Consider the following 12745-nt stretch of genomic DNA (forward strand, 5'->3'; position numbering starts at 1 on the left):
TTCTATACCCAAAGGGAGCAGGATGGGGGACCTGAACGGAATCACTGCTTTTGCAAACATGGACATCCATTGTACAGATGGGGAGAGCGAGGCCCGCGGAGGGGCACTTTCTGGTACTGGGACAATCTGGGCGCCTCTCAGTGGGGGGGGGGGAGAGGGGCATCGGCTATGGACGGTGGGGCGGGGCGGGGCAGCGAGTGAGGAGGGTCTTTGGAAGCAGAGAAAACCGGTGGTCTTTGGAAGGTGGGCGTGGAGGGGGGCGAGGATGAGCAGTGTGGGGGCGCAGAGGCCGTGGGGGTGGATTCCCAAGCCCGTGCCCCCCCCAACTCACACAGTTGTCATGACCTTCAGAGAGCCGGACCTGAAACGCAGGATCTTTTTCTTCAGCGCATGCGATGCCTTGATCTTCACGAAGACCTTGGCGGGGCCCGCGGGGGTCGCAACGCCTGCCGCACCCCCGGGCCCCGACGGCGAGGCCCCGGCCGCCGCCACCAGCTGCTGAGGCCACACGAGGCCTCCGCTGCCATCCGAGTCGCTGGAGGCGGAGCTGAAGGCGGGCGACTCGCCCTCGCTGGCGCTCGACTCGCTCTCGCCATAACCCCCGGGGCCGCACCCCGACGGCACCCGACGGCCCAGCGGCACCGGCCGCCCGGCGGCCGAGCACTCGGAGTCGCTGCCGGCGCAGCCGTACAGGAGCCGGCGCGAGGGCGCGGACGGCGAGGGCGCGGGGCCGCGCGGCGCGGGCACGCGCGGGGCCCGGGCGCGGCGGCTGTCGGGCGCATCGATCTCCGCGGTGGAGCGCCAGCGACGGCAGGCCTGGACGGCGGGCGCGGGCGCGGCGGGACCGCGCCGGGGCCGCTGCGGCCGGGGCTCGTCGCGCTCGGCCGTGGGGTACTTGGGCGGCGGGGCGGCGTGCGCGCGGCCCAGCAGGCTGGTCTCGGACTGCGAGCGCGCCGCTTTCCGCGCCCTCGGGGAGCCCCGACGCCCCGACGGCTCGGCCAGGCGGCCCCGACGGCCCGCAGCGCGTGGCCGCTCCCTGGGCGGGGACTGCTCCACGCTGCGGCCTCGCGTGAGCGGCGGAGCCCGGCGGCGCGCGGCGCGGCCAGGAAGGCCCCTGGAGGCTGCAGGCGCGCCCGGGATGTACTGCGCCTTCACGAGGCGACCCTCAGCCGGGCTGGAGGGCGGCGATGCGGCGGCCGGAGGCGCAGGTTCGGGTGCAGCCTCCGCCTCCCACGCCGTGGCCCAGGCGCGCTCCGTCGACGGCTCCCGCGCGGGTCGCGCGCCCCCGGGGGGCGGGGACGCTTCGGGCGGCCGCGGGCGCGCGCCGTTTTGGCGCCGCGCGCCCCCGTCCGCGCCCCCGGGACTCGTACGCGGTTGGCCCGCCCCTCGGCGGCGGCGCCTGCGCAGGAGCGCCGAGATGTAGCCGTCCAGGGGCCGGCCGGCCGCCCCGGCGTCCGGGGAGCCGCAGGGCGCCCGTCCGCTCGGCCGTGGGCTGCGCAGTGCCACCGCGTGCAGCGGGCTGGGCGTCAGGAAGGGCCCCGTGCGCGCACGCCGCTCCGCCGACGAACAGGCCTCGGGGCCCGCTGCCGTCGGGTAGGGAGCCGAGAAGGAGCGAGGCACCGCAGCCCGGGTGCCCACCGACTCTGGCGCACTGGGACTGGCGTCACCTGCGGGGAAAGAGGCAGAGGAAGGGAGAGGGGGGGGGGCACTCTAAGGCCTGCCTTAGACTAGAACTGAAGCGGCCCAGGCGGGAGGATCGCCTGCAGTTCCCAGCCAGCCTGAGCTGTGTGGAAAAGTAACAGTGTAAAATAAATAGATAAATAAATAATGGGCTTGGTGGTACACCTCTGGGATCCATCCAACGGAGGAGGAGGTCGCTCTCAGCTACTTGACACTTGGAGGCCAGCCTGAGCTGCATGAGACCCTACCTCAACCACCCCCGCCGCCGCCGCCACCACCACCACCCCCGCCCCAAAGAAAATCAACCCCAAGGTGTTCAGAGGTTGCAAGTTTGTATTCCTCAGTCCTGGACAGATGCAAGTAGAAGGATCAAGAGTTTAAAGTTGCTCTCAGCCTGGGCTACCTGAGAGACTGCCTCAAACAACAATAATAATTAAATTGGGTACGGTGGCCCACATCTGTAATTCCAACGCCGGGGAGACCGAGGCAGGAGAATTGTTTAAGTTTGAGGCCAGCCAGGGCTACACAGCAAGAAGACCCTGTGCCATCAAATCCGAATAAAATCAACGCTTTTCTCACCCAGCCTGGATAAGGCAAGCTATCTCTCTCCTCCTCTGCCTCGCGCATCCCCTCCTACATGGTTCATGACAAAATTCCCTCAAGACTCCACCACTCATCTTACTCTGAACCCCCTCCAGCCACTGCTAACCATCTGCATGCATGTTTCCTTTTTCGAAATGGGGTTTCGAAATGGGGTGCAGCCCTGGCTGTCCTGGAACTCACAGCGATCCTCCTGCCTCCACCTCCCGAGTGCTGGGATTAAAGGCAGGCGTGCATCAACACCAACACCACCAGCCACATTCATATTCTTACACCTGCAGACACACTGACCTCCTAGATGCTGGGAACCGCCACCATGTGGCCTCGGGGGCCTCTGCGCTTGTGACTTCTGCTCCCTGGCCTGTTCTCTAGGATATCAGCTTGGCCTGTTGCTCTCATTCTCTCAAATGTCAGGGTCTCAGTAAGGCTTTTGCTGTCCGTATTCTCTTTCTTTGCTTTCTTTTGTTTTTGAACTTGTTTTTATTGAGCTATATATTTTTCCGATTCCCCTCCCCCCTTCCACCCTCCTCTATACCCCCACACTCCCAATTTGCTCAGGAGATCTTGCCTTTTTCCCCCTAGGCAGATCCTAGTATGTCTCTCTTAGGGTCCTCTTTTCCATCCACATTTTCTAAAACCGACTGCCTCTTGAGGCCAGGCTTGGTGGTTAGCGAACGCCATTAATCCCAGCACTGGGGAGGCAGAGGCAGGTGGATCTCTGTGAGTTTGAGGCCAGCCTGGTCTACAGAGTGAGTTCCCAGCACAGCCAGAGCTACACAGAGAAACCCTGTCTCAGAGACAGAGAGAGAGAGAGAGAGAGAGAGAGAGAGAGAGAGAGAGAGAGGAGAAGAGAAAAGAGAAAGGAAGGAAGGAAGGAATAAATTTAAGGGACACTCACTGGCCTGAAACTCAATATGTAGACCAGGCTGGCCTCAGAGTCAGAGATCCATCATCTGCCTCTGCCTCCCAAGTGCTAGGATTAAAGGCATGTTCCAAAATGCATGGCTGGTGTAGACAGTCTTAGGCCCATATTAGCTAAACAGAAGCCTGAAGGGAGAGAGATGCTAAAACTACACCAAGACTGGTCCCAGCCAGAACTGGGAATCTAAAGTGGAATCAATTTTATGCTCAAAGCCATTTTCCGATTGTCACAGGGCCCCAGCCCAGCCACCTTACCTAGGGACTTGGGTCTCTCGCTGGCATAGATACCCCGGGGGTCCGAGGGACCCAGGCGTCCATAGGAGCCAGATCCGGAGAAGCCACTGTCCCCACAAAAGGTGGAGGGTGGTGAATCCGGGCCTCCGGTAGAGCTGGGGTCTTCATAGAAGCCTGGATTCCAGGGAGAGGATGAATTAGTTAGGGAGCTGGGGTGGGGAAGGGGAGAGGTGGGTCTGGGGGACACAGGGATGCTTGGGGACACTTGGGGAAAAAGACTGGGGTGTCCCGGAGAGACTCCACCCTGCCCCCACACTCACCCGAGCTGCGCCCACTCTCCTGGTCCAGACCCCCAGACTCCAGACTCAGGTCTCCCAGCTGCTGGCCCAGGTCCCAGATGAGCCCAGGTAGGGCCTCCTGCAGCACAAGAACAGAGTGGTCAGAAGGCTCCAGAGCCCACCAGCCTGCTGCTCACGAGTTCCTGGCAGAGGTCCACTTGGAAATGTCAGCTCTCTGTCCCTCGTCCCTGTGAGGAAGTCCTTCTGTCTAACTTTTCAGCCTTCATGCTGTAGCTCCATCCATCGATGTGTGTTGAAACTCAAGACCCACCTCTTCTCCATTCTTTGCTAGCTATGTCCCCATCTGGGACCACAGCTCCCTAACCCCTATTAGAAGATTCCTCTTCTGGGGCTGGAGAGATGGCTCAGTGGTCAAGAGCACTGACTGCTCATTCGGGGGACCTGGGTTTAATTTCCGGCAGCTCATGCTGCCTCCAACTCCAGTTCTAGTGGATCTGATTACCCCACTCAGACAAATGGGTCAAACACCCATGCGTTCCTCTTCCATTCACATCCTCGTTTTTACCTTTCTGTGTTTTGAGACAGAATCTTCCTATGCAGTCCTAGCTGTCCTGGAATTCACTGTGTAGACTTGCCTGGCCTTGAACTCACAGAGATCTCCCTGCCTCTGCCTCCCCTCCACCCCAGTGCTGGGATTAAAGGCGTCCCTGTGTGGGTGTCTTTATTAATGTTATTATTACTTTGGTGTTTTGAGATAGGGTCTCTTTATGTGTGTAGCACAGGCTGTCCTGGAACTCACTATGTAGATCAGGCAGACCTCAAACTCAGAGTGCTGGGGTATTAAATTTGTACGTCACCAGCCAGCTGGTGATGCCACACACCTTTAATCCCAGCACTGGGGAGGCAGAGGCAGGTGGATCTCTGTGAGTCTGAGGATAGCCTGGTCTACAAAGCGAGTTCCAAGACAGCCTCCAAAGTTATACAGAGACCCTGTCTCGAAAAACGAATAAAAAAAATATATGTATATATGTATGCCACCACTGTCCATTCCCACCTTATTTACGTATCTACGTATGTAGGTGCTTGAGTGTCTGTGCCCGTACTTGAGAGTGGAGGGCAGAGGAGGGGCATCAACAGTACTCTACCACCCTTTGCCTGTTCCTTTGCAGCGGTATCTCCCCTGAACCCGAGGTTCAATCCCCAGTGACTTTCCTATCTCTGCTCTCTTCAGAGCTACGATTAGAGGCATGTATGAGACACTATGCTCACAATGTGGCAGTGGGATTCGAACTCTAGTCATCAGGATTGTTCAGCAAGGGCTCTTCTCCACAGAACCATCTCTCTAGCCCCTCCACATCTATCTATCTATCTATCTATCTACCTATCTATCTATCTTTCCTTCTATCCATCTATCAACTATCTACCTTCCTACATACCTACCTACCTATCTTCCTATCTGGTTTTTCAAGACAAGGTTTCTCTGTGTGGCCCTGGCTGTCACGGCACTCCCTCTAGACCAGGCTCAAACTCACAGAGATCCTCCTGCCTCTGCCTTTCGAGCGCTGGGATAACCTGACTTCTCCAGCTTATTTTTCGAGGCAAGGTTGATCACCTGCTTAGGCCAAGCTGGCTCTCATGAGTCCACAATCTTCCTGACTCTTCCTTCCCATTGCCACAAATCTTAGCTTCCCCAAGCCTTTCACCTGGCTTCTTATGCGGGTACCTGGGGGGAGTCAAACTCAGGTCTTCATGCCCAAGTGTCAGGAACCTAACAGATATCTTCCCAGCTGCCCCTCACTCTCACATAGCCCAGGCTGGCCTTACCCCTCCTCATTCTCACATGTCAGGCTGACCTCAAGCTTGCCATGCAGAAAAGCATGAACTTGAACTCATGACTTTCCCACCTGCATCTTCTGAGTAGGGCGTTGCTGGTGGCAACTTGGGCTGTAAATTTTTAGGATAGGTCTTCTTGTTGTGAGAAAGTTCAATGCTAAAAGGGGGTTGCAGATCCTAGGGTGGCCATGGGGTGCCTCCTCCTCAGGGTTGACCCTCCTTTCTTAGGTCCTTGCCTCTCCCTCGAATGGTCTTTTATCACCAAAGGGAAGTTCTTATGGGAGTCTCCTCTTAGTGCTTCTTGCTGCAGACTGGCTACTTAGCAGAAAAGACATACAACGTGGCTAGGCAGTGGTGGCATATGCCCTTAATCCCTGCACTAGGGCCAGCCTGATCTGCAGAGCTAGTCCTAGGACAGCTAAGGCTACACGAAACAAAAAGTATACAGCACAATTCATAACTTCATTGCTCCTCCCCCTCCCTTTGCGCCTCCTGGAAGTCCTTCCACAAGTCTAGCCTTACTGCTTACTGGTGACTATAGCAGTGATCAGAAACCAAAAGCCCCAGGACTGGGGTGGGGGATGAAGCTGAGTTGGAAGAGTGATTGCCTAGCAGGAAACTAGTCCCTAGTCTTGCATTAAATCGGGGTGGTGGCACAGACCTTAGTTCCTGTATTGATTAGAAGTTGGAGGATAAGGAGTTTACAGCCAACTTTGGCTGCTTAGTGAGTCTGAGGGCAGCCTGGGCAACAAGACCCTGTCTCTACAGTTTAAAAATTAAAAATCCAGGATTTTATCTTATTTTGGAAGGCAACTCGGCAGGGCCAGGGAATGTCTCACAGGAGACTGAGTGAGACCAGAGGTAGCTGCTGCCAGGGGCAGACGGTTGACCCTCAGACAAAAGCGGCTTGTCTGGCCGCCGATGGAAGGGCGGGACCAGCACCCAGCCCTGCCTATTTAGGGCAGAAAGACTGGCCTGGCTCTGGGCAGCAGCCACAGCCCCCCACAGCCCCTCCTCCGCCCTTGACTCCTCCAGGCCTGCCCTCTTCTCCTCCCTGAACAGAAGCCCCCAAGTGGCTCTGTGTCAACAAACGCCTCTAGTTAGAGGCTCCTACTCTGGATATGTGCAGATGCCCATGGCTCAATCAGTCAACTTTAAGCAAAAACTAAAAAAGAAACACATAACACAGTATTTGTAAGTGTGTGGGAGGGGTATGGGGGGGGGAGCCAAAGGCTGCTGCCATCATCAATGGCCTGTGTATGTCCCGAGCGGACCAGACCAGTCGGCTGCCTGGCCCTGGTTACCACTGGGAACATAAGCTCTGTGCTTCGGCCTCATCCTAATGGCCGGTATTTTCTGATGTGATCCTGCACTCTGTCACTCTGGCTCCTCCTGACTTTAAAACAAATTCCAGCCTGTCAGTTGTTTATCTATTGTCTTTCTCACTAGGAGAGAGATCTCTGACTGTTTTGTTGACAGCAGCTTTTCTTCCCCCTTGGGCTTAGCGCGTAGGACATTCCTGATGAAGGAATGAACACCTATGTTTGTGATGGAATGCTACACGGCTGTTAAGATGGGTGGAGGCAGAGTTTTCTAAGGCACGGTGCTGAACAGGACAGGATCGTGCAGGGGGAGGAGGAGGTCAGAAATCACAGGGACACATTCTGAGAAATGCACCGTCTCGTGACTTCATCGTGGCACACGGTGCCACCAGGCAGCGTCCTTTGTGGGCTTGGAGACCATGTCAGGTAGCCCAGGCTGACCTTGGACTCCCTTTGTAGCCAAGGGTGACTTTGAACTCCCAGTCTTCCTGCTATCACCTGCCAAGTGCTCTCAAATGCTCAGATGAGAGGCGTGTACCACCACACCCAGTGGCGACACAGCCTTTCCGGGGCCACCATCCTATAGGCATGTCTCTGCTGGTGGGAGTTGGTAAGGGTATTGAGCCAGAGCAGATCTGGAGGGTCTGCAAAAACCAGGTACCGAGTCCCAGCTTGAGAGCTTCTGAATATACCTGGATTGGAACCCCCAAATTTGCATGTCTAACAACTTCCACACCTTACGTCTACTCCGATTGGCCACATTTTGAAGGCCCACCAGCCTTTCCTTGGTACCTCACCCAAGAAACTGGAATTTTATAAAACAGCAAAACCTTTGAGGCAGGCCAGGGGTGGGGTTTGAAGCCTGTCTGAGAATCACAGAGAAATCCAGTCTCAGGAAGAGGGCTTAGGAGTAGATGTGGTAGCAGAAGCAGGTGGATCTCTGAGTTCTGGGTCAACCAGGGCCACATAGTGAGACCTTTTCTCAAAATCTGAACCAAACCAAAACTAAACTAAAGCAAACAAACAAAAGGGCTGGGGGCGTGGCTCAGTGGTAGAGCCCCTGCCTAGAATCACCCAGTGAGGGGCTGGGGTGTGGCTCAGTGGTGGAGCCCCTGCCTAGAATCCCCCAGTGAGGGGCTGGGGTGTGGCTCAGTGGTGGAGCCCTTGCCTAGAATCCCCTAGTGAGGGGCTGGGGCGTGGCTCAGTGGTAGAGCCCCTGCCTAGCTTGCTCCTAACCCTTAGCCCCAGCCCCTGTGCTGGTAAATGAAAAAGTAAAGCTCTGCCCAGTGCTCTCCATTTCTTTCCTGGTATAGAAACTGTCAGAATGAACTCAAAGCCAAGGTTGAATGATAGTGGCCTTAACATAGGGAATCAAACGGGGGTGGGGGGGCGGCACTGTACCAGCCAATGAAATATGTAAGGTGTGAGGCGGTACCCAATGGCCAAGAGTCAAACGCATCTCTTCCCCCGGCCCAGCAGTAAGACCCTAAGTACGTGTCTTGGCCTCTCTGGGCTTCACTTATCTCATCTGAAACTTGGGCCTTCCTTAACCTCGATGGAAGGGCTAACATGGATTAAAAGAGCGAATATCTCACCGGGAATAATTCCAAATACCACTTGCATAACTAAACATACATGTAAAATGATTGATTTCTTGGGGAGGGGGTAAATTCCACAACTACCTTTACTGTTTTTTCCCAGTAGAGGGAAGGAAGTGTCAAGAGTTGGGGAAACAGACAGCCCGAGTTCCTTCATCTTTAAGTGGCCTGATGTCTTGGGAGACTCCTTCACCCAAACTTCCCCATATCCTTTTCTCCTCTCCTTACCTTCCAATGCCCTTTCGTCTATGTTAAGAAGTTCTTCTGCAAGTCTAACTTAAGTCCTCCTTGCTGGAAGGGATCCTTTTCCTTCCTAGGAGCAAACAGGACCCGTCTACACACACTAGCCATGCCTCTTTTTGCTGAAATGCCTCTACTCTCATTTGACATGAGCAGATCATGTGTAGCAGAGTCACCCAGTCTAACTTCAGTTTTTCTTGCTTCAAAGGGACTGTGTTTCTGAGAGGTGGATGGAGATGTAGGTTGTCTCACAAGACAGGGGTTCTGGGATCAGAGGTGGCCCTGTTCCCTCTTCAGAAGGACCCAGGGACCCTCAGCACCAGAGGTGTTTATATTTAGCGCTTTTCTACTCCCTCCATCAGCCAGGCTCCTGTCCCGCTCCGCCACCGCCTCCTCTTTGAGGCTGGGTCGAGCCTTGACTGCTCACAGTGGGAAAAGGGTAGAGGGGTGGCGTGTGAGGGGACAATCCTCTCTTCCATCACCACCTCACGCCAGCAGGGAGGAGTGAGCAGTAAGAAGCCGGGCAGAAAGGCAAACCGACCCAGAAGGTGAGGGGCAGAGTGAGGAGGGAGAGAGGCCAGGCCACTACTGCTGTGCCCGGGGTGCCTCCTTCTCCCTCCCTCTCCTAGTGGGATGGTGGGGTCTGGCAAAGCCCAGGCAGCTTGGGGCGGGAGGGGCTGAAGCCCCCCCACGTCTGTAACTTTGGGAGGGGGCGGGGCCTCCCACAGCTGTTTCTGCTTCGAGAAGAATGTCAGGTCCCACTCCTGCACGGTCTGGCCGGTGGGGGTGGGGCTGGGCGTCTGGCCTCGGCCCCCTTCCCCCACTTCCCATCTGGGGAGGGGGCAGCCGAGGTCAGCAACAGCCAGAACCCCCTCCCCACCCCCACAGCCTCGGCTCAGGTTTCCCTAAACGGGAAACTCTGACCACACACATGTACACACACACACACAGAGGCTTAGGACTAAGACGGGGATGGGCCAGGGGAGTGGGCTGGGGGGGGGGAAGAGAGATGGAGTCAGTGGGGAGGGAAAGTACTGAAGAGCCCAGGGCCAGACCACGGCCCCATCCACCCCGGTCTGATGTCTGCTGATTTTGGAAGCTAAGCAGGTCTGGGAAGACCATAGAGACAGGGGCAGAGTTAAGGAAAGGAAACGGAGATGCTGTGGCGTGGGAAGGTGGGAGGGACACCGGAAAGGGTCTGCAGGCTCCAGCAGTGGTGCCGGGAGGGAGGCAAAGCCGCCGGGAGTCAGGCACAGCCCCCCGCCCCCCGCCCGGCCGGCCACTTTCACTCTTCTGATGTTACTGAGGCATGGACCACATAGAAGAGAGGTGTCATCGAATTGGTCAGCGCCCCCGGGGCTCTCAGGGACTGTGAGCAGTGGGCCCCCCCCCCAGAGGCCCGAAGATTCCCCTTCCCCCACCCCGCCCCCTCCAGGGATCTCCACGCACCCCGGGGACTTAAGGAAAGATGGAGCCCGGGTAGCCGGGCCCAGAGGGAGGTTATGTTTGAATGCCGGCTGTGTGACCTTGGGTGAGTCTCTTCCTGTCTCTAAGCCTCAGTTTCTTTCTCTGAGAAATGGGGACTCTCAACCCCTCATGAGATGGGAAGACTCTTAAGAAGCCAAGCGTTCGGGTTGACACACACTAGGCGTCCAGGATGGTTAACAGGCTCCATGCGGAGGGTCCAGTGGAGGCCGTGCATCCTCCCCATCAGCTCCATCTGGGGGTGGGGGAGGCCAGGTCTCCAGTCCTATCTCTCGTTCTTTTCCCCTCGCCTGCTCCCCCACCCTAGGACACCGGTGTCCCGAGCGTAACACTACCGAGGCGGACAGACCGACACACGGACAGGGAGGTGTGGGAACGGATGGGGGAGGGAGGGATGCACGGACGGACGCACGGACGGACAGGCGACCCCTCACCAGCTGCTCCTCCAGGGCCGCTGCGGCCCTGCGCGCCGCTGCCGCATCCTCGTCCTCCTCGGCGTCCTCCTCGTCCTCGGCCTCGGCGCCCCCCATCCCGGGCTGGGCCAGCCGCAGCGCCTGCTGCACGCGGTACTCCTGCCTCTCTCGGAGCCAATGCAACTCGCAGAGCCCGGCCAGGCTGCCTTCCAACCATCCCCGCAGCCGGCCCCGCTCCGGGCTTACCGGGAACGAGAAGGCCCGGATCATGGCTGCGGCCCCCCGCCCCAGCCCGGCCGGGCCCCACGGCCGCCCCTCTCGCCGGTCCCACCTCCCCGCCCCTGCAGCCCGCCCGCCCGCTGGCCGGGCTGTCACCGTCTCATCTGCATAGGCGCCCGCCCATTGGGCCGCCCACCCGCGCCTCATCTGCATGGACCACGCCCAAAGAGTCACAACAACGCCCGTCCATTGGCTGGTGCCTCCCGTGACGCGGCCGCCCCGCCCCGCCCCGCCCCGCCCCCACAACGCATGCTCGCGACTATCTACGGGCTCGGACTTGCCACGCCCCTTCGCGAGCTGACAAGGGCTCTGTGCCCACGCCCTTCGCACGTCACAATGAAACAAGCCCGCCCTTGCTCCGAGTCCATTGGTGCCAGCCGCTCGGATTCAGGAGTTGGCCCCGCCCTCCTGCGGGAGAGCTCTCGCTACTATTGGACTGTCCCCGCGGAGGGGAAGGGTGTCTATAAATAGAGACTGCATCCACGTGACAGCCCCGCAGCTGCTCCTGCCGCCCCTCCCGCACGCTCAGCTTCTGAGTCTGCGCAGGAGGAGGAGAAACATCAGCGGAGATGGAATCCGGCTTAACGCCTCTTCTCCCAAGAAGCTTTCCCAGACACTCAGAAGAAGTAATCTTACGATACGATTATGCTTTTAAGCCAGACCGGCTCAAACCGGCTCCGTGGCTCCATCACGGGGGAGGCTAAGGCAGAAGGAGGACCGAGAGTTCGAGGCCAGCCTGAGCTACATGGTGAATTTCAAGCTAGCCTGATTACACTGCGAGAAACTAGCCCGCATTACACAGCGGGTTTTCTAGCTCATTAAAACAACACTCTTCTGGAATTACAAGACCCGGGATGAAATAGTCTGTGATTTAACCAGGAAAGGATCCGAGGCCCTTTGTCTCCCAGGTGCTGTGGGGCTGTGAGTTCCACAGTCTGAGATGGCAGGGGCTTTTGTTCCCGGTTCTGAAAGGCTTTGTTCTCAGTCTTCTGAGATGCTCTGTTCTCAACGTTCTGTGGTCCTGAGGCTGCGCCGCTCTGCTTTCCTTTCCAAGGCTGCCTCCCGCCTCCCTTCGCTGGACAAGCGGCGCCATCGCCCCCTCACGCGGCCAGCCTGTGTCACTACACCCAGTGTGTCTACAACTTTCGTCAAAAACCCATTTTTCAGACGGACCTTGCTCTTTAAAAGCTGGAAAGACAGGCAGTGGCGGTGCACGCCTTTAATCTCAGCACTCGGGAGGCAGAGGCAGGTGGATCTCTTGAGTTCGAAGCCAGCCTGGTCTACAGAGTGAGTTCCAGGACAGCCAAGGCTACACGGAGCAACCCTGTCTTGAACAACCAAAACTCCAAACCCCCAAACAAACTGAAACAAAACTCAGGAGATCTGTGAGGAAGGCTTGGGCAGGAGAACCACTGCAAGTTAGAAGCTATCTAACTGTGAGTCTGGGCTATCTATGCGAGTCAGTCAGGAAAAGAAAAACGTAGTGTGAAATGTGAGTCTCGGCATTACCGCTTTAAAACTGAATAGTGCCAGGAAACGTACACAGTTTCACCAAGTCTCCCTTTCTTCATCTATATCCCAGGAGAGTTATTCTGAGTGCTAAATGACATTGTTAGGTTTGTTGTTGTTGTTTTGCGTTGCGAGAGTCTCACTAAGTAGCCCTGCCGGCCTGGAACTCACTATGTAGACCAGGCTGGCCTTGAACTTACAAAGATCAGCCTACCTCAGCCCCCCCCCCCCCAGTGCTTACATTAAAGGTATGGGCCCGTTTATTAATAGTTTTTGGAGCATTGGCTTCTACCACTCATAAAGAATTGGGCATAGTGGTTCGTGCCTGTAAT

General features: G+C 57.2%; 1 protein-coding gene across 1 annotated transcript; it reads right to left on the reverse strand.

Moving 5' to 3' along the window:
• Positions 1 to 300: 300 nt before the first annotated feature.
• Dact3 (dishevelled binding antagonist of beta catenin 3) lies at positions 301 to 10992 on the reverse strand. Its single transcript, XM_051207829.1, has 4 exons — positions 10647 to 10992; positions 3756 to 3852; positions 3457 to 3609; positions 301 to 1667 (listed from the first exon to the last, which is right to left on the reverse strand). Exons 1-4 carry the CDS (start codon positions 10893 to 10895, stop codon positions 328 to 330), a joined length of 1839 nt encoding a protein of 612 aa, XP_051063786.1. The 5' UTR covers positions 10896 to 10992; the 3' UTR covers positions 301 to 327.
• Positions 10993 to 12745: the final 1753 nt, after the last annotated feature.

Source organism: Phodopus roborovskii, unplaced genomic scaffold (genome assembly GCF_943737965.1).
Source record: "Phodopus roborovskii unplaced genomic scaffold, PHOROB, whole genome shotgun sequence".
Lineage (NCBI taxonomy): Eukaryota > Metazoa > Chordata > Mammalia > Rodentia > Cricetidae > Phodopus > Phodopus roborovskii.